The sequence below is a fragment of the Nicotiana tomentosiformis genome, chromosome 1, assembly GCF_000390325.3.
Source record: "Nicotiana tomentosiformis chromosome 1, ASM39032v3, whole genome shotgun sequence".
Taxonomy (NCBI): domain Eukaryota; kingdom Viridiplantae; phylum Streptophyta; class Magnoliopsida; order Solanales; family Solanaceae; genus Nicotiana; species Nicotiana tomentosiformis.
This window is the reverse complement of record NC_090812.1, coordinates 109,483,957-109,511,198: the sequence shown is the minus strand read 5'-3', so window position 1 is coordinate 109,511,198 and position 27,242 is coordinate 109,483,957. Positions and strand designations below refer to the sequence as shown.

At 37.0% G+C, this 27,242-nt stretch overlaps 1 protein-coding gene across 2 annotated transcripts; it reads left to right on the top strand.

Annotated features, from left to right (window-relative positions):
• The first annotated feature begins 13,963 nt into the window (after nucleotides 1-13,963).
• LOC104121270 (TOM1-like protein 2) lies at nucleotides 13,964-18,021 on the top strand. 2 transcript variants are annotated; one of them, XM_070189400.1, is made up of 4 exons: nucleotides 14,014-14,639; nucleotides 15,288-15,509; nucleotides 17,398-17,593; nucleotides 17,660-18,021. In XM_070189400.1, exons 1-4 carry the CDS (start codon nucleotides 14,136-14,138, stop codon nucleotides 17,818-17,820), a joined length of 1,083 nt encoding a protein of 360 aa, XP_070045501.1. In that variant the 5' UTR covers nucleotides 14,014-14,135; the 3' UTR covers nucleotides 17,821-18,021. The 2 variants fall into 2 exon arrangements, with proteins under 2 accessions (XP_009631518.1, XP_070045501.1); XM_009633223.4 differs by having other exon boundaries at nucleotides 13,964-14,639; nucleotides 17,398-18,021.
• The last annotated feature ends 9,221 nt before the right edge of the window (nucleotides 18,022-27,242 follow it).

Genomic DNA, 27,242 nt, shown 5'->3' with positions numbered 1-27,242 from the left:
ATAAGGGTGGCATTTCATCACTGTTGTCATGCGGAGCATAAGGGTGGCATCTCACTGTTGTTGAATGTATGGAGTGATACGGGTGGCTATTGTGTTATTGTCCGGGCGGAGTGATTAAGGTGGATATTATACGGAGTGATACGGGTGGCTATCGGAGAGATAAGGGTGGCCAATGATAATGTCAGGGCGGAGTGACACGGGTGGCTATCGGAGAGATAAGGGTGGCAATGGCAGGGGTTATATGTAATGGCTTGGGGACATTGTGTTGGTGATTTTCGTGTGATGGTGTGCTTTTCCTTGTGTATGTCATACACCTTGCGTGACTTGTTTTGTTGCTTCGATTAGCTACTCAATGTCTTTGATATTACTTGTTGACTTGGGCTGCAGTAGTACACTCGCACAAGCATACACCGTAGCATGCCACTTATACTTGCTTAGGAGTATGAAACTTGACCTTTATTGATCATGCTCATGTATTCTTGTATTATCCGTTTTCATGTTGTTATTGAGCTTGTGACCACGTCGGGCGGATTGTGAATGTGAGCTTGTGATCATGCCGGGCGGTTTGAGATATTGGCATGTGAGTTGTTCGTGCGATTGTGATTCGAGATGTGGGCACGAGGTGTTGTGAGTATATGATGATGGGTTGAGACCGTGACTTGTGACTAAGAGATGAAGTATTACGGAGTGATTTCGTTGTGAACCTTGTGTTAGAACGACTTGATTTATTGGTTGTCATTGTGTTCCTTATTCGGTTTCAACTGTACTTTCATGGTGTTCTTATTGCCTTACTGTTTATATCACATGTTGATTCTTGTTTCCATTTACTGATTCTTGCTTTACATTATTAGGTTTATACTTCTATACTACACGAGTTATTTTGTCTAGTGCGTGTCTTGACTTGTACCTCGTCACTACTCCGCCGAAGTTAGTCTTGATACTTAATGGGTACCGACCGTGATGTACTCATACTACACTTTTACACATTTTTGTGCAGAGCCAGGTATTGGAGATATCGGACTCGGGCGGAGTTAGCTTGTTGTTCGCAAGGATTCAAGGTAGAGCTGATTGGTCGTCGCAGTCCCTTGGAGTCCTTTCCTTATATTATACTATCAGATTGTCACTTGAACAGTATTGTATTTCGATCTTTGAGATCTTTCCATGTACTTAACTAGAGTTCGTGACACTGTATCACCAGTCTTGGGAGGTTGTTATGATTATTGTCGTGTAGGCTCATTTCGCTCTTGTCGGTATTCATATTAAACTCTGTTTCAAATTAGCATTGTTAATAATTGATTTAATTATTATAGTAATCGGTTTACCTAGTCTTAGAGACTAAGTATCATCACGATATCATGCGAAGGGAGTTTGGGGTCGTGACAACATCCTAAACCCTAGCATAATCATAATCAATATAATTGAAAGAATTAAAATTAGCTAACCCTAGCACAATCATAATCTTCTAACATAGATAATGCTAGCATAAACATAATCAATAGGAGTAAACCCTAAATCTAATTAAACATTAACTAAACCCTAATTTATACAATTGAAAGAATTAAAATTACTTAAATTAAAAAATATAGATAACTAACCTTGAAAGGGAAGAGAGGGGATTTGATTTTGGGTGCTAAAAGCAGTGGGTGATGGTGGCGGAGGAAGCAGTGGTGGCAGCGCTGGCTGCCAAGCAGTGGCGGGGGAGGGGAGGGAGATGATGAGGGGCTTTGATTTTGGGTGAGAAGGGAGATCAGCCGCTTTTGGGTGGGGGGGTTTGGGTGGAAATGCGATTGAAGAAGATAGATGGAAGAGAGATAGAGAAAAAGGGAAAATGGGGAAGACGCTCGTCCCTAGAAGATCTAAATTGAAAATTTCCGACCGACATCGGTCGGAAAAGTCGGTCGATATGTTTATGTCACGACCCAAAAATTCCAACACATGCGTCGTTTTGGCACCTAGTCTTTAAGACTAGGTAAGCCGATTACAATTACATTTCGAGCCTTTTTTTTTAAAACAATTCAAGTGTCGAAACTAAAAGCGAAAAAATAAATGTAACAACCTCCCAAGACTGATAATACTAACTCATGAACTCTAACTAAATACATGCAGTGATCTCAAGGATCGAATATACAATATTGTTCGAATAAGAGTTGACCGTACAATAAAATGGAAAGACTCCAAGGGTCTGCGACAACCAATCAGCTCTACCTTGAATCCTTGCGATCACAATCTAATCTCTGTCCGAATCTGATATCTCCAATACCTGGCTCTACACAAAAATATGCAGAAATATAGTATGAGTACACCACAGTCGGTACCCAGTAAGTATCAATACTAACATCGGTAGAGTAGTGAAGAGGTACAGTCAAGACACTCACTAGTCAAATAACCTGTGCAATATAGCAGTATATAATAGTACTGGAAAACAACTAGCAATGATAACAACAAAATCAATCAGTGATATAAATAGCAAGGCAACAAGAACACCATAAATATTGCTCAAACGAATAATAAACACAAGTACATCCAATTAATCAAGTCCTTCAAAATATACGTCTTTTATCTATAAGTTTTTCAAATAAAAATATTTTGAATGTAATCCGTACAATTAAATGTATCCCGAATATACTTCCTTCAAATAAATATCTTACGAATATAATTTTTTCAAATAAATATCTTCAAATATAATTCCTTCAAGTAAATATCTTTCGAATATAATTCTTTCAATTAAATACCTTTCGAATATAATTCTTTCAAGTAAAAGTCACCATGTGACACCTCATTTAATTTTCTTGGTGTGAGAAATATATTCAATATATCTCATCAAATGGCACGGTAATACCTCCGTGCACGTGTCTCATTCTCACCCGATATATATATATATATATATGTGTGTGTGTGTGTGTGTGTGTGTGTGTGTGTATATTCAACATATCACATCAAATGGTACGGTAATACCTTCGTGCACTTGTCTCATTCTCACCCGATATATATATATATATATATATATATATATATATATATATATATATATATGTGTGTGTGTGTGTGTGTGTGTGTGTGTATTAAATCATTTGGCACGGTAACACCCTTCGTGCATTTATCTCTTTCTCACACAGTATACATATAACAGTACCAACTAGGTGGGAGAAATGTCAATAACAATAAAAGAAATAAAGTGGGAGGCACACAGGCAGCAACAACGACTACATGTCATATAGAAAATATAGGTGCAAAATAATATCTCAAGATAAAGGCATAAATGCATACACAACGAAAAGATATCACAATATAATGTTTGTCTCTTATCCTCGCCTGCACGGAAACACCCTCCGTGCCATAAACATATGATAATATAAAAATAAGGGCATTACCCTTCGTGTTTTTACTCTCATCCTCACGTGATAATATAATTGAAATGGCACGGCATCACCATTCGTGCTTTACACTCTCGATGGCATGGCGTCACCCTTCGTGCTTTATACTCTCAAATGGCACGGCATCACCCTTCGTGCTTTACACTCTCCATCACATGATAATATAATTCAAATGGCACGGCATCACCCTTCGTGCTTTACACTCTTCCTTACCAAGCACATGTATATCATTAACAAGCAAGGTAGGAAGCATAAATAACATCAATGAGAGTGTTTAAACGACAACACAATACAATAATTCATATCACAATTTGCCCACTGACCACAACCAAATTCCAAAGATGTAGCAAAATCAATAAATTTCTCAACAAATAGCCCAAGGATCCACACAATGTATATAAAACCTCAAAAACAACAACAGAAATGGACAAGTAACTCAGCATAGAACAACACCTTCTTTAATCCAAATTTTGATAAATATATTAATGCCTCAATTTAAACTTATTTAATTAATTATTTGCAGATAAAAAATCCATAATGAAATTAATTCCAAGAAATATAGAATCAACAAACACACAAAATTCACATAAAATCCAAGTGGCAATCACCCCAAATTATCATATAAAATACAAACTCGACAAACAAGGAACGAGGCATGACAATTAAAGGATTTACTATGTTCTAACAATTTTTCAATTTAATACATAAGAGTGTCTACGAATTTAAACCGATATAATTTGCACATATAAACCAAGTACGTACTCGTCACCTCGCGTACATGGTTTTCAATCACACAATTTCCACATAAGACTCAATGCCTAAGGAGAATTTTCCCACTCAAGGTTAGGCAAGATACTTACCTTAACGAAGTTAGGCCGATATTCTAAAATAGCCTTCTAGCTTGAATTGATCTCCGAAAAACTCAAATCTATCCAAATTAATTGTATAACTTCATTAAAATTCATCGAAAATAATTTCGGATAATAAAACGTCGACTTAAAATTTCACATTAAAAAGTCAACCTAAGTCAAAGTGGGGGCCGCCTCTAAACTCGGCAGAACTTTTACAAAATCCGAACACCAGTTCCGATACGAGTTCAACCATACAAAAATTATTGAATTCCGACATCGGATTGACCTTCAAATCTAAAATTTTTGTTTTTGAATGATTTTGCAAAAATCTCAATTTCTTCCATCAAAACTCGAATTAAACAATGAATATAACCATAGATTCATGAAATATAATCACAAGGGAGTCAAGAATACTTACCCCCAGCTTTGTGATAAAATTTGCCTCTGAAAATCACTCAAACCGAGCTCTCCAAGTCTATTTTTGTCAAAAATGGCAGGAAACCCCCCTTTATAAGGATTTTTAGTGTTCGGGCGCCATAGGTGGCGTGGGGCACTGTCTGTGGCGCTGTTTCCACTACTTCAGAAGTTCCAGCGCCAGGGATAGCGCCCCACGCTACCTTGGACGCTGACGACGACGGGAAATATCTCCCGACATGGAAATGGACATAACTCTCTCATACGATATCTGAATTCGACGATTCTTTTTGCTATGGCTCCATAATTTCAATACGGATCAAATCCTTCAATAAAAACTAAATTTGGAGTTCATTTGCTTAATGTGGTGCCACTTAAATCTTGAAAAAACGACGTTAGAACATTCTACATTCGATGCCGAAACATAGCAAATCAAGTTCGATTGACCTCAAATTTTGCACGCAAGTCATAAATGACATAACAGACATATTCCAAATTTTCAGAATCATATTCCGATCCCGATATCAAAAATTCAACTCCCCAGTCAAACTTTCAACTTAAATTTCAATTTTAGCCATTTCAAGCCAAAATTAACTACGGACTTCCAAATAAATATCCGGACACACTCCTAAATCCAAAATTACCATACAGAGCTATTGAAATCATAAAAAATTCATTCCAGAGTCGTTTGCTCAAAAGTCGACTCTCTAGTCAACTCTTTTCTTTTAAGCTTCTTAAATAAGAATTGTTCTCCCAATTTGATCCCAAATCGTCTGAAAACCAAACTCAACCACACACGCAAGTCATAATATGTATTACGAGGTTGCTCGAGATCTTAAGCCGCTGAACGGAACGCTAATTCTCAAAACGATAAGTCGGATCGTTATAGTTTAAGAGACCATTTGACCGTTTGACCACGATATGAAATCGGTCGGTAATATAATTTTAAATTTTTAAAAAAATTATTTATTTAAAAAACTAACCAAAGTCTTTCTGTTTTAGCCAAGTGATCCAAATTACTTTTTATATAGGTACTATTTAATATTTAACAATTTGTACATGTCTCTCTCTCTCTCTCTCTCTCTCTCTCTCTCTATATATATATATATATATATATATATATATATATATATATATATATATATATATACGGACACACACACACATATATGTAGATTATAATAACAATAATCTATAAGTGGTTGACCATTTTGACTTTTAATATAGACCGAAATCGGTCGGTAACTTCATAATTATTTTAAAAATAATATTTTATTATCAAAAAAAATAATTGACACTGGACGGGAAAAACTAAATTATGATTTCCGCCCGATATCAGTTGGTATTCTATAAAAAAATTAATTAAATCTTTTTTGGTAGATAATATGCAAGTATGACTAGGTTTTGGTCAAATATTGACTATTTTTCGATCGTCACCGGTCGAAATTTTTAAATGTGTCAGATAAAGCAGTGTTTCTTTATTGTGGGACCACACTTTTTGATCGATTGTGGTTGGTATATTTATGTGAAATTTTTTATTTGACTTTTTCTACCAATTTACTTATTTTCTTACCGATTTCGGTCGATATATTGTAGACGAGTTTTGGCAGTTTTCTAGTACTGAAAATATTAGTAGTCAGTCCAACTTTGGCACCATCTATCAAATTCTTAGCCAGTCCAAATTATAGTGGACAAATTATTTTTTAAGCTTGAGATAGTAATTCAAGCGGGATATGCTTATTGAATTGTCAACTTTATGGAGCTTTACAAGTTACAACAATGGTAATTTTTAAAAAATTATTAATAATAGAGGAAAATTTAACCGAATAGAATAACAATAGTGGTAAAACTGGAGGGAGAGAAATTGAAGTCACTTAAAGTCTTTAGTTTGTCTAGATCTTGTTGTAGATGTTTTGAGTTGTAATCATATTTGCTTATTCTAGAAGCACTTTAGTAAAGTTTTTCTAGAGATAATTTACTTTTGGGCTACGAGTTTAGCTTAAAAGTAGTAGTTACAATCTCTTTAATTCTAGGAATTAGTCTTTTAGCAGTTAAATGACTAGGAATTAGTCTCTTAGTTACAAAAAAAATTGTAATCAGAAACTGCTCATTATTTTATAAAGTTGGTTGAAAGAAATCTCAAAGTTGGGCCGTGATTTTACTCCCTTGGGTAAGGAGTTTTTTCACGTAAAAAGTCTTGCCGCTTTTACTTTCTAATACTTTTGTGTTATAAGAGTTCACATAACCAAAAGCAAGAACTTGATTCTAGTACTAGGGTTGAACCGATGGGTGTTTTAGAGGGTGTTTGGATTGGCTTTTAAGCTGGTCAAATAAGTTTTTAAGCTCTTTTTAGTTTTTTAGTGTTTGACAAAGTTAAAAAGTGCTTAAAATAAGTTAAAATTTAAAAATTGCTTAAAACAAGTCAAAAGCAATAAACTGAGCAACCCCAACTTATTACTTTTTGACTTAAAAACTATTTTTGTTAAAAAACCACTTTTTTCAAGCCAATCCAAATGGACACTTATTAAGTAAAATTTTAATAGGTCGAAAATAAATTAATATACTATTCATCCCCTACTAGTGTATAAGTGGTGTGCCAAACTAATACAACTCATTGATAGTTATTTTTTTTGTTAGTAAAGTAACCTTTTTTTAGTAAAGTATAACTGACTAAGAAGGAACATAAAACACCAGAGAAATATAGAGTTCCTTCGATACAATCGTACATTATATTTTGGGATTCACAAGGAAAATGGTGGTGAAAAGAGCTATACACACGACAATGCTTTTTTTAGATTTCAACTTCTAGAGGACAAAAAAATCACTGATGCGCCTGAAACTAGTTAAGTAATCGCAACGATTCCAATAAATTTTATACTGAAATCAACATGCCCTTCATTCAAGTATTTTGATGAGTTCAGCGTATTAGTTATATCTTTAATTTTCTGTATATGTTGACATTTCAGCATTTTTAGACTAAATTTAAGGAATTTAAAATTAAATAAAAATACTATGCAATTTGTAATTATAAATAAACTCTAAAATTAAAGAAAACATAGTTCGACATCGAAACAATGTTGATGTCATATAAAATAAAATAAATGCCATATAAAATAGGAGAAACAAATTAAATTCCATCACGTCTAATACTAATTTTATTTCCTCTGTTATTTTGGTAATTTTAGCGTTTTATATTTTGTTTCAAGTACCCCAAAGGTCTAATATTACATCCGATCCCTCAATTATTGCATAGATTTTAATATTGATCCTTATGGTATATTGCTAAGTACGTTTAACCTTTTATTATTAAAATATATGTGATTTTGATTCCTATGAAATATGTTATATTTAGATTATTTTTTAAAATATCTTATCCTAAATATGAAGTAATAATACAAGCTTTGTTATAAAACAAAGACGATAAAAGAAATACATTGAAGACAAGTATAGAGGGCGATTGATATTTTATTCAACTTTCAAAGTTATATTCATAATGAACTGAAAACTCATCTATTTATAGAAGAAAGGAAGCAGCTGCAAGGCTTTTTTTTTAGCTGCTTGTAAGTTGTCTGCATGAGTTGCTTGCAACCTGCATGTTTAATAAGAAGTTGTTGCAAATTATTTCATTGACTTGCTTGCAACCTGCCTGCATCAGCTGCTTGTAAGCTGTCTCCATGAGCTGCTTGCAACCTGCTTGTTTAATAAGAAGTTGTTGCAAATCATTTAATTGAGTTGCTTGCAACCTGCCTGCATCAGTTGCTTGTAGATAAATTTCAACAGAGCACTAAATGGATAATCTTCTTCAGGAAGATTATCTACAGTGAGGTAATGAATGGACATCCACAATATAATATTTTCATAACACTCCCCCTTGGATGGTCATTAAAAGATAATGTGACTCGTTAAAACCTTACTAGGAAAAATCCAGTGGGAAAAAACCTAGTGAAGGAAAAAGAGTACACATATTTAGTAATACGCATTTCTAACTGCCTCATTAAAAACCTTTCAAGAAAAACCCCATGGGAAAAAACCTTAGTAAGGAAAAAAAAAGTACAATGCGTATTTCACTCCCCCTGATGAAAACCTTGTTTCAAATATTGGAGCCTCTGCATTCCAATCTTGTATACCATCATCTCAAAAGTTGAAGTTGTCAAATACTTAGTGAACAAATCTGCCGGATTGGCACTTGAACGGATTTGTTGCACATCAATGTCACCATTTTTCTGAAGATCGTGTGTGTAGAATAATTTTCGTGAATGTATTTCGTTCTATCTCCTTTTATAAATCCTCTCTTTCATTGTGCTATGCATGCAGCATTGTCTTCGTATAAAATTCTGGATCTTTTATTACATTCCAAACCATATTTTTCTCGAATAAAATGAATCACTGATCTCAACCATACGCATTCCCTACCGGTTTGAGATCGAGCTTTATGGGGATCAGATAAATAACCTGCATCTGCATAACCAACAAGATCTGCACTACCTTTGTTAGCATAAAACAAACTCATATGAAGAGTTACCTTTAAATATCGCAATATATGTTTAATCTCATTCCAATGTTTCCGTGTAGGAGAAGAACTATATCTTGATAGTAAATTAACAGAAAATACTATGTCAGTCCTTGTAGCATTAGCAAGATACATAAGTGCACCAATTGCACTGAGATAGGGTGTTTCAGGACCAAGGAGTTCCTCATCCTCTTCTGGAGGTCGGGACGGGCCCTTATTCACTTCAAGTGATCGAACAATCATTGGTGTACTCAATGGGTGCGCTTTATCCATGTAAAAGCATTTTAAGACCATTTATGTATATGCAAATTGATGGTAAAGATCTTGTCTGCTAAATGTTGAATTTCTAGACCAAGACAAAGTTTTGTCTTTCCAATATCTTTCATCTCAAATTCTTTCTTAAGATATTCAATTGCGTTTTGGAGCTCTTCTGAGTTTCAACAAGATTTATGTCATCAATATAAACAGCAAGTATAACAAATTCTGATGCCATTTTCTTTATAAAAATACATGGACAAATAACATCATTTATGTAACCTTCTTTAAAAAAATATTAACTAATGCGATAATACCACATGTGCCCAGATTGCTTTAAACCGTACAAAGATCTTTGTAATCTGATTGAATATATTTTCCGAGATTTTGAATTTGCTTCATGCATTTTAAAATCCTTCAGGGATCTTCATATAGAATTAATCAAATGAGTCATATATGTTATGACTTACATTTAAATGGCATGCCATCTTTAGGTGTCTGGACTACAGGTCCGATCCTCACAATCTTTTACAATATTGTGCACTATATTGTATCAAATATATCGTCGATGATCATTTCGTATCAGTTCGCAAGCGACATATCTTGTTGAGATCTCATCACTTTCTTTATTTTCAGGTACCTGCACTTCTTCTGGAGTTTCATGAAATATTATGTCGTGGGCTCTTCCAGAGCTTATTTCCTCCTTATTATGATCATTTTGATCATTTGCTCCTATTCTTTTTAAGGATTTTTACCTTTGGAACCGATTGGTCTACCACGCTTCATGCGTACAGTAAACTCTATCCTTCAGGAACTTTAATTTTAATAGGAGTATTTGCAGCTGAAATATGATATTTAATTTTGGATCATCAAATGTTTCTGGCATTTGACTTGAATTATCTTCTAAGTGAGGATCATATTAATGATAATTCGATTCATATAGCATATTTTTCAGCTGTTTTATTCCATCCCCTAAATGTTAGAAAAATTAACTCATATTCCCAATCTTCTTTGGGAAACATATCTTTGTGCATTGTGGTAGAGAAATTAATCATATACTACACATTAAAAGTTATTAGATAGTAAAAATATTTGGTTTTTGATCCTAAACCAATTGTGAGAGGAGGACTTATCATATTTTGTTGGTCTGATGCATACAAGTGTTGTTATATGCAATTTAGAAAATCTTAGACCAACACATGAAGCTTTGTTCTTATAAGCAATAGTTTAGTCATTAATAAGAGGTATTTAATGCTAAACTAGCTTGGATATAAACCAGCATCATCAAGATGAACTATCTTGATTTCATTATCTGAAAATTATGCTCTTAATTGAGAAAGGCAATTTCAAATGCCAAACTGCAGGTTGACAATAAACACACATGTAACCATCTCATATATGCATCTATAAGTGGTTTACATGATAGGTGAATGAGCCCATGTTCACCTTTTATATATTCCAGAATTCAGGGGTTTTAGTCCCAACTTTAGCTGGTATAATCAATTTATTACGAGAACAAACAACAAAAGAGAATTCTTAAAGAATCTTCTAGTTCTTCAGTATATACTTATCTAAATTCTCAAATAGCTCATTTAAAAATGACAAATGAAAACTTCAAGTTTATCATGACACGTGCTATCTCTAAGTAAACTTTTGGTTTACTTGGCATAAACTTTTACATTAGTAAACTTCTAATTTATTGTGGCTACTTTTGTATCAGTAAATTTCTGGTTTACAGTAGCTACTTTTGCCTCGGTAAAACTTCTGGTTTACTGTGACCACTTTTGCATTAGTTAACTTCTGGTTTACCGTGATACATGATATAGTATAAATTGAAAAATAAGGCGGGTCACTTCTCACATACATATTATTTTACCCTCTATGATTGTTGAAATATGAAGATTTTCAATCTTCAGTCATTTGTAGTCTCAATATGATAGTCATTTGTATTAGTAAACTTCAGGTTTACTACAACATATGTTTTGACCATAATCATATAATATGAATGACATATTATTTGTATATAAGCTCTTCGAGAGCCTTCATTTATTATCCACAATCTAATATTTATTAGACACTTCTGGTGTCATGTGTCTTCTAGACAAACAGTTAGCTCTTCAGGAGTTGTTGATACATTTTGTACTGTCAAATATTACTCAGACACTTCTGGTATCATGAGAGAAAATCATGATCAAATAAACTATATAAAATAATTGTTTAAGCACAAGAAAACACCTCTTCATAATATTTTCCTACTTCAGGAGGAAATTTCAATTGTGTTACTTATCGAGGAGCAAATTTAAAATACGAAATATTGAGTATATATTCTCTAAATCATATTAACTCTTCTGGAGGTGAATTATAATATATTTATATCAAGAGCACATTCATATTTACGGATTTATTAATATTATCACATTCACTTCAGGGAATGGATTAATAATTATCAAAAGTTTTCTTCCTTCAGGAGATAGAACATAATTATCTGAACGTGCATAATCGTATCAAATTGTGATTCTTCGAACCTCTTTTAAGATATTTGCTACTTCAGAAGCAAATCGAGATATGCATATAATATATAGAATTTTCTCTAACTTATCTTCATTATAACCATAACAAGCCTAAATTATCACTTCTGATGGTCATAGGCATATAACACTTCTGGTGATTATCAAAATTTAGTTACAATGAGATAAATGAAACATAGTAGCTTCTGGTGACCGTACTCTGCTGGAGTTCAAGTGAACCATGAAGTTAAGTCATAACGAGACTTAGAAAATATTACCATTGTTGGTAATTATATATTTGTCATAAACTCTGCTGGAGTTTAGATGGATCTGACATTGTTATTCACCTTTTAATCCTTCACTAAGCGATCAAGGAGGAAAATAAGTACAAAATTAGCAATTGTATAAGTATACATAGTCCCCAACTGTTTGCCACATAAACTACATGTGTAGTCTCGCAACCATATACTAGCTTAAGTAAAATCAACTTTTCTTTCCAATTTTGCGAGACCGCATCCAAGTAAAATGACATCTGCATCATTAGTTGGCTAGAAAGACGTGATGAACATGCATGATAAACATATATTTAGAAAAAAAAACTTCGTACCTTGGAGTATTTGCTTGAGATGGCAGATTCTCGTGCTGATAACGTGTTATAAAATAAAGACTATAAAAGAAATAAACTGAAGACAAGTATAGAGGGAGATTGATATTTTATTAAACTTTCAAAGTTATGTTCATAATGAACTGAAAACTCCTCTATTTATAGAAGAAAGGAAGCAACTGAGAGGTTTTTCAGGAAGCAGCTGCAAGGCACTTTTTTTTTAGCTGCTTGTAAGCTGTCTGCATGAGCTGCTTGCAACCTGCATGTTTAATAAGAAGTTGTTGCAAATTATTTCATTGAGTTGCTTACAACCTGCCTGCATCAGCTGCTTGTAAGATGTCTGCATGAGCTGCTAACAACCTGCCTGTTTAATAAGAAGCTGCTGCAAATCATTTCATTGAGTTGCTTGCAACCTGCCTGCATCAGCTGCTTGTAGATAAACTTCAACAGAGCACTAAATGGATAATCTTCTTCATGAAGATTATCTATAGCGGAGTAATGAATGGACATCCACAATATAATATTTTCATAACAAGATTAATATAATACATGAGTAGTCAAATAATCTAATGGTATATACTGTTAAATTTGTGATATTCACGGGCAAAAAGATGCATTTCAGTCAATCGAAGGTTAAAAGTAGGGGTGGGCATAATACCGGCCGAACCGAAAAAACCGCCCGAACCGTGAATTTCAATTTTTCGGTTTCGGTTTAAACGATTATTCGGTCGGTGTGCGGTTTTAAAAGTATTAAATTTCGATTTTTCGGTGCGGTTTACGATTTTGGTATTTTGGTTTTCGGTTAAACCGAAAAACCGAAATTTTGGACTCATACCCAAAATTTCTGGCCTACAGACTTACGCTACCTATACCCATCTGAAGCCCAAGTTAGCCAAGCCCATCTGTACCTTAGCCTATTAGCCTATTAGTCTTACTAAGCCCAAATGCTCAAATTAGATGTTAGTCTTTGGTTCTTTGAAATGGGAAGGTGCATTTGCAGAATGCTCTACTGTTTGAGATTTTGCAGTCTTTTTTGAAATCTTTTTTCTGTTCTTTTTCATGCATTGCCAAGGCTTAAAATCTAGTGGTATAACTGGTGTTTTGAGAGTGTCACTGCCAACTAGAAACAGTGAAAGAATTTACTACAATTAAAGATCCGTAGTCTACATCGGATATAAAAATCTTGAACCGTTAATAACCGAAAAACTAAACCGGAAATAACCGAACCGAACCTTGAAAAAATCGCACCGAACCGTAAATACTTTGGTTTGATTTGGTTATTAATATTACAAAACCGAAAACCGATAAACCGAACCGTACTTTAATAATAACCGACCGAACCGACCGACGCCCACCCCTAGTTAAAGGTGCTTTTTTCATACAGCGGTAGGATCAAAATTAAAATTAATCGATATTTGAGGGACAAATAATGTAAATTTCCTTACTTTGAATTATCCAATGGAGAAAAGTAAAACATAGACTAGTACTATAAACAAACAACAAAATTAGGAGGTGTCGGCAACCTTTCCCAAATTGTCAAACCGCCCATCACCAAAGATATCCAGTCCGACAAAGAAATTGGAATCATTGCTCCAATATCCAGCTGATCGAGAAAGAAACATGGACAAATTGGACAAACTGAAAATGGCATCTTCATCACTGGGCGAACGATTGAAGACAGGAGGAGCTCAAATGAGCAGAATGGTAAGCGCAAAAATGAAAGAAATCCTACAAGGCCCAACCCCAGAATCTAAAATGGTAGACGAAGCCACGTTGGACACCATGGAGGAGCCCAATTGGAGCTTAAACCTACGAATTTGTGGGATGATCAACAGCGAGGAGTTCAACGGGACGGAAATAGTCAAAGCGATTAAGAAGAAGCTAGTTATGTCGAAAAGCCCAGTGAGCCAGAGGCTGAGTTTGGATTTGCTGGAGACTTGTACTTCTAATTGCGAGAAAGTTTTTTCGGAAGTGGCGTCTGAAAAAGTGTTGGATGATATGGTTAAAATGATTGAGGACCCAAAAACTGATAGCGGGAATCGGGTTAAGGCTATGGAGCTTATTACTGCTTGGGGTGAATCCGAGGATCTTAGGTACTTGCCTGTGTTTCGTCAAACTTACATGGTATGACCCTTGAACACTTTTCTTTTCTTCCAGAAAACTGTTGAGGTGTTTGTTTTAAATGCTTGACAATTTTTTTACTATGTAAGCTTTAATCCCCTCTGTTACAGTTTATGTGGATTAATTTGAATTTGACTATGTGCCGAGTTTAGAAATTAAAGAATACTTTTGAAAATTGTGATTTTGAACATGTGGGTGTTAGGGACAAGACATGTTAGATGACTAGGTGGGTACACTGAATACCAACCTACCCCTATTCCTATTTGGGGAGACAGTGGAGAACATATGGTCGTAACGATTTATGTGCAAGGCTAAGGAGCATGAATGTTGTAATTGTTGATAATGCTCATTGTAGATGCTAGCAAAATGCTCGTATCAGAATGTTTCGTTTATTGCTTGATTCTTTTGTATTGTAGGAGTGGTGCGTACGTAATTATCTATATGCAAGATCTTGGATTTGTCTTTCTGATTGTCTAAACTTGCTAAACAGAGTAACTTATCAAAAACAAAGAAAAACTAAATGGAGTTTGACGCTTGATGGTAGACTAGCAAGTGATCTTTGAATTGACCATACTTTAATTTACTTTTAGCATATTGCATGCCTTGTTTACCCAAAGGATAAAGGCGCTTAACTTTCTTTCGTTTTGATAGAACTTGAAGAGGCAGTATCCCCTGGAGTCGCATATGAATGAGCAGTTACTCTCACCACCTGAAAGCTACCCTATTCCTAATACAGGGTCACGGAATCATGAGCATACTGCTTATATTGGTGAATCCATTGAAGAGAAGAAGGAGTTTCTTGTAGTAACACGGAACAGTCTTGAGATCCTTTCCAGCATATTGACTTCTGAAGTTGAACCAAAGCCCATCAAGGTTACTCTCTTATCTCCTCCCTTTGGTGGTAATACTTCACTAAGTTGTAAAGTTCTTATTCAGTGTGATCCTCTGCCCTTCGTTTCTTCCACTTCTTCTGTTCCAGTCATTCTATAAGTTTTGTTACCTCATAAGTCTTGCTTTGATTATTGCTTTGATTACTACTCTTACTATTTTCAATCATCTCTGATCTATTACTATACAGTAGGAGGAGTTAGGTCTCTTAGCTCATCCACCTGTGATATGCCTGTCGAACCAAGTTGAAAACTGAAAGAAACTTGTTATATTAACTTAGCATGAGGGCTACATCTTAACCTTCTGAACTACAATGTCCTTAAATTTGCTGCATGATATTCTGAAACAATTGAAGTTACAACTCTAAAACAAGTTAGCTTCCTATGAGCAAAGAGTTTGTCCGATGCTGGTTCATTGAGGAACCAATGGGGTTCTTCTTTTTTTTCTTAATAAAGTTAACAAATTTTGATTAATAAACACCCAGTCGGTATAAAAAAATGTAGTAGATGACTCTTCCTGAATCAGCTGCATGAATTTCTGAAAGATATGAACTTACAACTCTAAAGCAAGTAAACTTCCAATTAGCAACAGCTTCGTTCATGGCTGGTTTCACTAGGAGCCAATGTCGACCTTTTTCCTTTTTGGGTGATAGTTAACAAATTTCATTATTGAACACCAACTCAGTGTATAAAAGTTGCACAAGATGTGTATATGGTCTACTTAATTGCCATAAGGAACCAATTTTTCAAACATGTGCACTAACTTTTTTTTAACCAGCATTTTTGTGAAGTTACCCCCACAACACGCATTTCTCCTTATATCTTTCGCCTCTATTTCTTACCATTTATTCACTTCAGCACTTACGATTTTGTTTTTATTTTGGGTCAATATCCTTTTTTTAAAATTGTTTTATAGTGGCATAATAGTCATTAATGTTATACTAATGGGGGTGAAAACGTAAAACTTCCTTGTAATACTCATTAATTTAATTACTACTCCCTCCGTTTCATTTTATGTCTTAGTTTGATTAGACACAGAGTTTAAGAAAAGTAAGGAATACTTTGGAATCTTGTAGTCTTAAACTAAAGACGTGTGTAATATACTAAAATGCCTTTGAATCTTGTGGTCTTAATTATGCTACGTGAAGTTGTGGAGTTAAACAGTTACTAAATATAGAAAGAGGCATTCTTTTTTAGACTAACTAAAAAGGAACTTAAGACATAAATTGAAACATAATGAGTACATGATATGGAGAGGAAGCATTTCTTATGCTACATTGACAATAAGATATTAGATTACCCTCTAGAATTAGAGATAAATCAAATTATTTACTATGGCTACTTTTAAATAGAACTTCTCTTTCCTGTACTTTTAAATGGTATGGAGCTAGCATTTTACTATTTGAAAGTTTTCCTCTTTTTTAACCAGCTAGCTTCCTTGTAGGTTTGTACAGGAGCTAGCCTTTTGTTCTCTTTTGTAGTTTTGCATCTTCTTGATGCCTCGCTAATGCAATTTACTTCATCAAAAAAACTTCTCTTCCTGTATGATGTTCCATGGCTAAAGTTGAAAATGAACAGTTTAAACTAACACAATTAGTTTAAGGCCTGCGGAACAAATGGGCTTAATGTTTAATTGTAAGCAACATCATTGCTGAGTTATCAAGCCATGTTGCTAAATATGTACAAAAAACATTCTGCTGTTGAAATTTCATTTTGCATGTTATTTGACAGTTTATGTTGTTCCATTGAAGAAATTGAAATTCTTCTTTTCCCCCTCTCTCTCTGTCTCTATTTCTTTTGGGGGTGGGAGTGGTTCTGATGGGCGGGGAAACCTTTTGGGACATGAATGAGCTGATAAGTTTGTGTTACTGAAGGATGATCTGGCAGTGAGCATGTTGGAGAACTGCAAGCAGTCTTTAGCTGTTATACAAAGAATCGTGGAATCAACCTCAGGTGATGAGGGGTTGATGTTTGAAGCTTTAAATCTTCATGATGAGCTTCGACAAGTCATTTCCAGGTACGAGGAAATGGAAGCAGCGCTAGAGTTGGGAGAAAGACTGCCTAAAACACCTGAAGATGGAAGTGGCCTGCCTAACACAGCTCTTGAATCGGGAGAAAGACTGCCCCCTAAAACACCTGAAAATGGAAGTGGCCTGCTCAATGTTGCTGATACCAGTGAAGCCAATTTAGAGAAGCCGGCTTTAAATGCAAGGGAAAGCCATGCTGTAGCCCCTACAAAAGAAGAAAACAATCAGTCACACCCTGAGGTTGTAAAACCGGGCATTTCACTGGAATAGAGGCTTGATTAGATGAGGTAAACCAGGCGTGGTAGTGTTTCTTGTTTTCCCTTCTAATTTATCAGTTATGTAGTTTGTTTTTAGGAATGAGTGCGTCTGTTTTTGTGTATATGTATCACTGGGCATTATTATCAAACATCAGCTTGTATTAACTGCTACATGGGATTTCAAGTTATAATTTCGGAAGTGGCATTCCGTCCATCAGCTGACTATTCTTTTGTGAATTTGAAACCTGTCACCTTTGCCTTGTGTACGAATTAGCTATAAATACAACAAAAAAAAAGGGGGTGGAAGAACAGAAATACTTTCTCCTAGCTTGTAGCAGCCCTCTCTCAATGGGGGCTGATATGTGTATCTCAAGTTTGTTGCTAGATGTTTCAAAAACAATTTCTACTCATAATACAACAACAATAACAAAAAACTCAGTGTTTCACGAGTGGGGTCTGAGAGGATAGTATGTACGCAGACCTTATCCCGGGGCTGATGCACCTTCAACTGACATCGCTTCGTCGGAAAAAATTACTAAATGTATGTATTAACTGTGAGAAAATGAATAGTAAGTAGAAAAAAATGACAATACTTGATACAAGTCGTCTCTTGGTGTGTTGGTTATATGCTTGATTTTACTCTAAGACGTTAGAGGTTCAAACCTCAACTAGCATATAAACTTTGGAAATATTTGAGAGAGTCTCTATGGTTAACATTTGTGATTAAGTGGAATTGAACTCAGGAACAAAACCAAGAAGCTAGCGCTATTTGTTGTCTACAATATGATAACTAAATTTATTTATTTTGTTCTTTTAAAAATTTCGACACCATTTACAATTTTTTTTTGCGTACGCCCCTGATCTTACCACTACCATTAGGAGGTAGAGAGAAATTCTACTCATGCTATAAGGCAATTTATCATACTTGTTTTTTCTTGTTATTTTCTACCAATACACGTGAATCCCCTTCTAGTATGCACGGCTCTTACAGGGACTGCTTTGATTTTCTGTGAATCAAGCAATGCAAATGGTTGCGTCAAGTTTTCTCTTGTAGAACTGAAAAGGAGAATGACTTCTATTCCACAAAAATAAAAGTATCAATTTTTCTTCCCTTTCTTTTAATGGAATATCCAAACAAGTTCAAGGGCCGTCTATGTATTTGGTATTTCTAATGATAGTTTAAATTTTATCAATCTAGACATATCTGGCATCCCTACTTGTATGGATCATTTGTTTATTTTTTTTAATTATTAAAATTTGACTGTTGTTAGATTAATGAAATGGAATAATTATCATGAACTGTTGAGAAAAAGAAATTCACACAAGAACATTCGAATAGATCGTAAGTTTGTCAATTTGTGAAATTCTTGCTAAATTTTATGTCAAAAAATAGTCTATTGATAACTCTAAAGTAGATTCGATGTACTAACAATGGTTGTGGTAGAGTAGTAACTATTTTTTTATCCTTAAATAATCTTGTATTCGAATTCTAGATGTGGAGTCGCTTTTGTTAAGGGGTGGTCCTGATACGGGTATTAGACACCGGGTGGAAAATCAAAAATAAAATCAATGTATTTGAATTTTTATTTTCATAAAAAAGAAAAAAATCATCAAAGTGGTATTTTTTTCAAAAAAAACTCAATGGAGAAAACCGAGAATAGTTAATTTGATTAACCTTTTGATGAAAAAAACTAAACAAACCGAACTATGAATGCCCTTATTTGAGATACAGTTACACTTCTCTATAACAACATTCCTATATAGCATTCATTCACTATAAAAGTCAAGTTTTCCTCATAACCGATTTTTTAATAAGTTATATTTTACCTCTCTATAACATATTTTTACTTATAACATCAACAACCATGTTTATAGCAGAACACTCTTTGTAAAATTACTCATATATAACAGCCATATAAAATCTTTATAATAATAATGTATACGGTTAAAACCGATCTTAGTCATTCATACGGGTTGGTCGAAGATAATGGTGTATCGATCAAAGGACATCTACATAACATGCCCGGTCAAAATACAAAATAGGGACGTCGAGCTCCGAGCCTCGAGACCGGTTAATGACTTGTTCGATATCGAGCATCGAGAACAACTATGGTAGCTCGATATCATTATCGGGCTCATACCCAAATCAGATTACGAAGCAAGGTAGAGACAATCGACGATACGGGAACCAACCAATTTGCACGCCAAACACCGAGATCCCCAGGTCAGAATCGAGCCTTGACCAAGGCCGACAGCTCGAACCAGTATCGAGCTCACGGACAAAAGTCGTTACAACCGCATCAAGGTAGAGAATCTTAACGGGAATCAAGGAGTAGAGAAATCATCATGGGCCCTCCACTATATGTATTATTTTATATTTTGTTGTAAACAGAGCAATGACCTCTCTTATCAAAAGGGCATCCTTATAGACAAGAACGGGGGACGGATAGAAAGAGAGATCCATTTAAGCATGTTATAGGCCATCCAATAGAGGGAGCTTCTTGTTCATCTTTCCTGCTCTTGTAGCTAAAATTCGTGTATTGTCGTCTTTGTATCAAAGATTTTACGTACCCTTAGAACCATACATAAATTCAACATTATTCGATTTTTCGGGTAAACAGTTTGGCGCCGACCGTGAGGTTAAGGATAACAGGAATTGTTTGATATAAATCTACAGTACAGTCCAGCTTGCAACTTGAAAGTCAACAATGGCTATGCCTATCAACCTCGACGCCGGCCTTCAAGAGGAAATTAATAACTTAACACCCAGGGCCGGAAGGCAAATTAACTATGTCACCAAAGCTCAAGTCGAAATACCGTCAGATGTCAATTCACAAGTGGCTCCTGAGGCAAACAAACATTCCGAACTGGAAAAAAGCGCTCAGGGCGACACTCGATCTATAGCTCGAGACACCCATAACGGGGGAGGAGATCGGAGTCAGCTTACGGATGATCTTCGAGATGTTACAAGCCCAACAAGCAGCGATAACCCAACTACTGAGCCAAAATCACATACGTAGCACACCGGAATTCAACCCACTTCGAGAAATCACCCCGAGAACGGAACCAGCCATAGAGAAGTCGAATGAACGGGAATCGGTGACTACTCCCGAAATTACCAAGATGTTCGAGGAACTCACTAAACGAGTCGAGGCCAACGAAAAAATCGTAGAAACATACAATTCCAGGATCCATCAAATCCCGGGAGCTCCACCAATGATGAAAGGGCTAGATTTGAAAAAATTCATTCAAAAGCCTTTCCCTTCGAGTGCGGTCCCAAAGCCAATTCCCAAGAGATTTCATATGCCCGAAATACCCAAATATAACGGAACGACCGACCCCAATGAGCACGTCACTTCTTACACGTTTGCCGTGAAGGGCAATGATTTGGAAGATGATGAGATCGAATCAGTGTTATTGAAAAAATTCAATGAAACCTTGTCAAAGGGGGCTATGGTATGGTATCATAATTTACCATCTAACTCTATTGACTCTTTTGCTATGCTTGCAGATTGCTTCGTAAAAGCGCACGCCGGAGCCATCAAAGTAGAAACCAGAAAGTCAGACATGTTCAAGGTAACCCAAAAGGATAACGAGTTGATAAGGGAGTTCGTGTCTCGTTTTCAAAGGGAACGAATGGATCTGCCACCGGTCACAGACGATTGGGCTGTTCAAGCTTTCACTCAAGGTCTAAACGAGCGGGGCTCAATGACGTCACGACGGCTAAAAAAAATCTGATCGAGTACCCGACTATTACTTGGACCGATGTGCACAATCGATATCAAGCCAAAATAAGAGTCGAAGATGACCAATCGATGTCCAGGTCAGTTACAAAAAGAACTACCGAACAAAAATCGGCCGGAGATCGATACCAACCATATAGAGGAAATAATGATATTGCTAAGTATCCGAGGCCTTTTTAAAATCAACCTCGCATGGGGGGCTTTACCACTAAACACATCTGTGATGATTATCAAAGTTCAGAGCGAGGATGTTACTTCGTTATTTCACGACAAACAGTGTCCCAACAAAACAAACAATGCTTATGTAGTTGGCCCGAGCCTGATGCAAAACACATGTATGATAACTTGAGTGATCAATCTTCTTTATCGATATTCTACGATTAATTATGCAAACAACATCGAGTTCGAACAAGCATTCACTCGACCACCAAGCCCACAGGCTCTTTTTATTTTGAGTTCGAGCAAAGCGCTCACTCGACTATTATGCCTACGGGCTATTTCTGTTGAAGCATTCGCTCGATCACCAAGCCTACGGGCTCTTTTTATTTTGAGTTCGAGCAAAGCGCTCACTCGACTATTATGCCTACGAGCTATTTCTGTATCGAGTTCGAACAAGCATTCGCTCGATCACCAAGCCTACAGACTCTTTTTATTTTGAGTTCGAGCAATGCGCTCACTCGACTATTATGCCTACGGGCTATTTCTGTATCGAGTTCGAACAAGAATTCGCTCGATCGCCAAGCCTACGGGCTCTTTTTATTTTGAGTTCGAGCAAAGCGCTCACTCGACTATTATGCCTACGGGCTATTTTTGTATCGAGTTCGAACAAGCATTCACTCGATCACCAAGCCTACGGGCTCTTTTTATTTTGAGTTCGAGCAAAGCGCTCACTTGACTATTATGCCTACGGGCTATTTCTGTATCGAGTTCGAACAAGCATTCACTCGATCACCAAGCCTACAGGCTCTTTTTATTTTTAGTTCGAGCAAAGCGCTCACTCGACTATTATGCATACGGGCTATTTCTGTATCGAGTTCGAACAAGCATTCGCTCGATCACCAAGCATACGGGCTCTTTTTATTTTGAGTTCGAGCAAAGCGCTCACTCGACTATTATGCATACGAGCTATTTATGTATCGAGTTCGAACAAGCATTCACTCGATCACCAAGCCTACGGGCTCTTTTTATTTTGAGTTCGAGCAAAGCGCTCACTCGACTATTATGCCTACGGGCTATTTATGTATAGAGTTCGAACAAGCATTCACTCGATCACCAAGCCTACATGCTCTTTTTATTTTGAGTTCGAGCAAAGTGCTCACTTGACTATTATGCCTACGGGCTATTTCTGTATCGAGTTTGAACAAGCATTTACTCGATCACCAAGCCTACAGGTTCTTTTTATTTTTGAGTTTAAGCAAAGCACTCACTCGACTATTATGGCAGGGGCTACATGCATCAAAGTTCGAATCCTTCACTCGACTGCAAAGCCTACGAGCTGCTTTTACCTCAAGATCAGCACTCACTCAACCATTACACCTACGGGCCACATTATTTCAAGTGAAGATACTCATATCTCTGAATTCAAACGAACAACTGACTATTTAAAACTGAAGGATGTTTGAGCCTTTCAAAACAAAGGGGACTACCCACAAGGCAACAGAGATTAAAATTCAAACTATCTACTTAGCCCGTGAGGCTATTTTGCTTCAAAGGAAGAGAAATTTATATTTACAGAGACATCTCCTCAGCCAAATGGTTCTTTATACGAAAAGCAAAAAAAAAAACGATACCAAAAGAACGCAGACGACCTAAGCACTTAAGTGACTCAATCTTCACCGGAGGCTGTATTTGCAGCATCGTCCTCATCTTCAGACTCCCCTGAATCATCGGAGTCCTCTTCGGGAAAGGCCAACCTCCGAGCTTTGTTCTCTTCCGCCCTGGCAACTTCAATCTCGATCCCAACATCGAAGCCCTGAACTCTTACCTCCTCGAGAGCCTCTCTCCGAGCTTGCCATCTTGCATGTTCGACCATGTTCTCAGCTTTGGTTTGGTGAACCTCGACATAAATCCGGAACTGAGCCACCTTGGCATCAGCTCTTTTATTGGCCTCGATCGCCTTGGATCGGGCCACCTCAAGTTTCTTGGCCGAATTTGCCTTGTCGGAAGTGGCCAAATCCAATCGATGCTGAAGATCTTTCATCTTTTCGATCAGCCCTGAGATGTTATCTTTCGTCGATCGAAGTTGGGCATCGGACAGCTCCAACTGAGCTTCAACAGCTTCCTTTTTCGAGGCAAATATATCCATACACTTTTTGAATTCAGCTGCCTCGACCAGTAGCGCTTCTACCCGCGAGTTAAGCCGTGCAACTTGCTTGATCCGCTGCCGAACCTGCAGAACCGGATCATTAGTAGTTATCTCTTCTTCATATTCAATATCATGAAATATTAGGAATACCTGCTCGACCACCTCTTCATGTCCTTCCCGAGCCGCTGTCAAGTCAGCTCGAAGATTTTCACTAAGGTGTCTGTACGAGTCACTTTTCTCAGTAAGGCTCCGAACCTCGGCATCGTGCTCCTCCCGAATGCGAAGAAAGGCTTCGTGATGCAACACTGAAGCCTGCAAACAAAAGAACAAGCATTAAAATTACCAACAAACTCTAATGTAAACCTAATTGCCAGTAGATTTACCCGATTCAAAGAATGTTGGGCCTCGTTGAAGAGACAAGCAGGCCCAACCGCATTTATCACTAATTGATCCTCTTCGGTCATTATGGGCCAAAGATAACTGGCAACCCCCCACGGGGGAAGAAAAAATCCGGGTATCCGTAGGTACGGAAAACTCTATCTTTTGCCTCCGGTCAGGATCGATACTTGGGGCCGGAAATCGGTCCACCAGTTTATAAACCAACGGAGGTTCGATAGAACCTGACCATGATGCTTTTTTGGGAACCGTCGTTCCACCAATACCAGTGACCTCCTCTGAGGCACTTGATTCGAGCCCCTCTAGAAAACCATGAATATAGGTCGACTCCTGAATACCCTCATAGGACCGATCCTCCAACAAGACGGCGTCTCGAATCATGGCATCTGAAATCTGAGGGGATCCGCCAACATCAACTGTCCCGAACTCCTCTCTTAAAATATCCTCTACTGCTCGAGAAGATTCACCCTCGGCTTTCCTCTCTATCAGCTTGGTTCGAGATGGAATGATCTCGGCTTTATTTTGTTCGAGGATTATGGCCAGGTTTCCCTGATTTGCTTCCACCGAATCAGAAGATTGTTGAATCACAACATTAGCCTGTACGCGGGCAAATTTCTCCTCTCCTTCTTCGGGTTCACCCCTTGAATGGCGGACCGCCTCCGGAAGCGCAACATCAGAGCCCCCCTTTTGATTTCGAGATCTTTTACCGATTTCCTCTTCTACGAGATCGGGGGACTAGGTACGTCTTTTCTCTTATTCTCTTTTACCGGCTTTAGGACAGGAACGTTTTCGTCACTAGATGGGGGCCTCATGACTACATCTTTCCCAAGTCCTACAAAAAAGGAAATGGGGATTTACCATACGGATCGATGGAAAAGCAAGTCTAAAAGGGATTTACCATGACTACGACCCTCTCACCGACCCTTTGATAATTCTACCCAAGCACGCTCGGAGTATGGTCTCTGCAACACCAGGCTTTCGACCCATTGCCTAAGTTCCGGGATCGGCTCCGGCACTCGAGCTATGGCTGCGATTAGGAACGAAAAATGGATCAACAAAATAAAAGGCAATCAGCAAAATCAAAACAAGCAAATAAAACTTTTTGCTCACGGCTCATATTCCATTTCTCAGGAAACGGTAAGTCATCGGCTGGCATCAGATCCGAGGTTCTGCCCCGAACAAAGCAGCCCATCCAACCCCGATCCCGAGTCTCATCAATACTCGAGAATGGCGCTTTGGTTGCTCGGCAAGCAAGATTGATCAACATTCCTCGATAAAGTCGGGGATTGTAAAGGCGCATAAGATGGTCGAGGGTGAAGATACGCCCCTCGACCTTGCTCGAGAAAAATCGAAGAAGAATCACTATCCTCCCAAAGGAAGGGTGAATTTGGCCGAGTGTCACGCTGTACCTCTTTGCAAAAGGCAACGACGACAGGGTCCAAGGGTCCCAACGTGAAAGGATAAGTATAAACACTTAAGAACCCTTCGACGTAGGTAATAATTAATTCATCGGGCGATGGGATTACCACGAGTTTGTTATCCCAATTACATTCATGTATAACTTTATCAAGAACTTTTTCGGTAATCAAACATTGGTACCTCGACATCAGCTCACACCGACCCGGTATCGGAGAAGGCTTTTCAATCTTAAAATCACCTACAGTCGAACACCCAATCGGAACAAATTCCTCAAGGCGATGTTCTCCCATATCCTCACCACCAGAAGGTCGAGAAGAAGAAGCAGTCTCTTTTTGCGGAACAGACTTGGACGTTTTTGCCATTTGAAAATGTCGTAGACAAAGAATGAAGATATTTTGGTGCTCTAAGGAAGAATTCTGGGAAACTTGAAAAACTGGGAAGTTTGAAGACATGAAAAATGACGAATGGTGGAAGAAAAAGGCCATTTATATATTAAAGCATTAACGGTTCAGTATCAGATGTGGCCGACCGCCGTCTGACACATTAAATGCCTCGGTAAAACCAAACCGACGGGATAGCTATCATTTACATCATGGTCGATATCGTTGAAAACGTTAGTATATATTTAATCGAGATGTTGGGAAATCATATCGTTTCTCATTAAATTCTTCTCCGAGAAACGAGGGGACTATATGTATACGGTTAAAACCGATCTTAGTCATTCATACGGACTGGTCAAAGATAATGGTGTATCGATCAAAGGACATCTGCATAACATGCCCGGTCAAAATACGAAATAGGGACGTCGAGCTCCGAGCCTCAAGACCGGTTAATGACCTGTTCGATATCGAGCATCGAGAACAACTATGGTAGCTCGATATCATTATCGGGCTCATACCCAAATCAAATTACGAAGCAAGTTAGAGACCATCGACGATACAGAGACCGACCAATTTGCACGCCAAACACCGAGATTCTCATGTCAGAATCGAGCCTTGACCAAGGCCGACAACTCGATCCAGTATCGAGCTCGAACCAGTATCGAGCTCACGGACAAAAGTCGTTGCAAACGCATTAAGGTAGAGAATCTTAACGGGAATGGCCCTCTCTTATAAAAAGGGCATCCTTATAGACAAGAAGGGGGGACGGATAGAAAGAGAGATCTATTTAAGCTTGTTTTAGGCCATCCAATAGAGGGAGCTTCCTGTTCATCTTTCCTACTCTTATAGCTAAAATTCTTGTTTGTCGTCTTTGTATCAAAGATTTTACGTACCCTTAGAACCATACATAAATTCAACATTATCCGATTTTTCGGATAAACAAATAATTCTAAAAATATCGCACAATCTTTTCCATTAAACAAAGTTTTTATCTTACACAAGATATAAGATTTGAGGATTTGCACATTATATATTTTCCATTGGAAAGATTCCAAAAAATATTTAGATAGAAAATTTAATTGTTAAACTCTTAGACTGTCTTAAAGGTAAAGCAATTGGATACTTTTTTTTGCTGAAAATTTGGACATGAATCTTCGCCAATTTAAGTGTTATATTGCTAGTAAGAGAATAA

Coding starts and splice junctions, on each gene's coding strand:
- LOC104121270 (XM_009633223.4), top strand. CDS start 14,136: ATGGACAAATTGGACAAACTGAAAATGGCATCTTCATCACTGGGCGAA. Junction 14,640..15,287: donor TGTTTCGTCAAACTTACATG/GTATGACCCTTG, acceptor TCGTTTTGATAG/AACTTGAAGAGGCAGTATCC. Junction 15,510..17,397: donor TTGAACCAAAGCCCATCAAG/GTTACTCTCTTA, acceptor GTGTTACTGAAG/GATGATCTGGCAGTGAGCAT.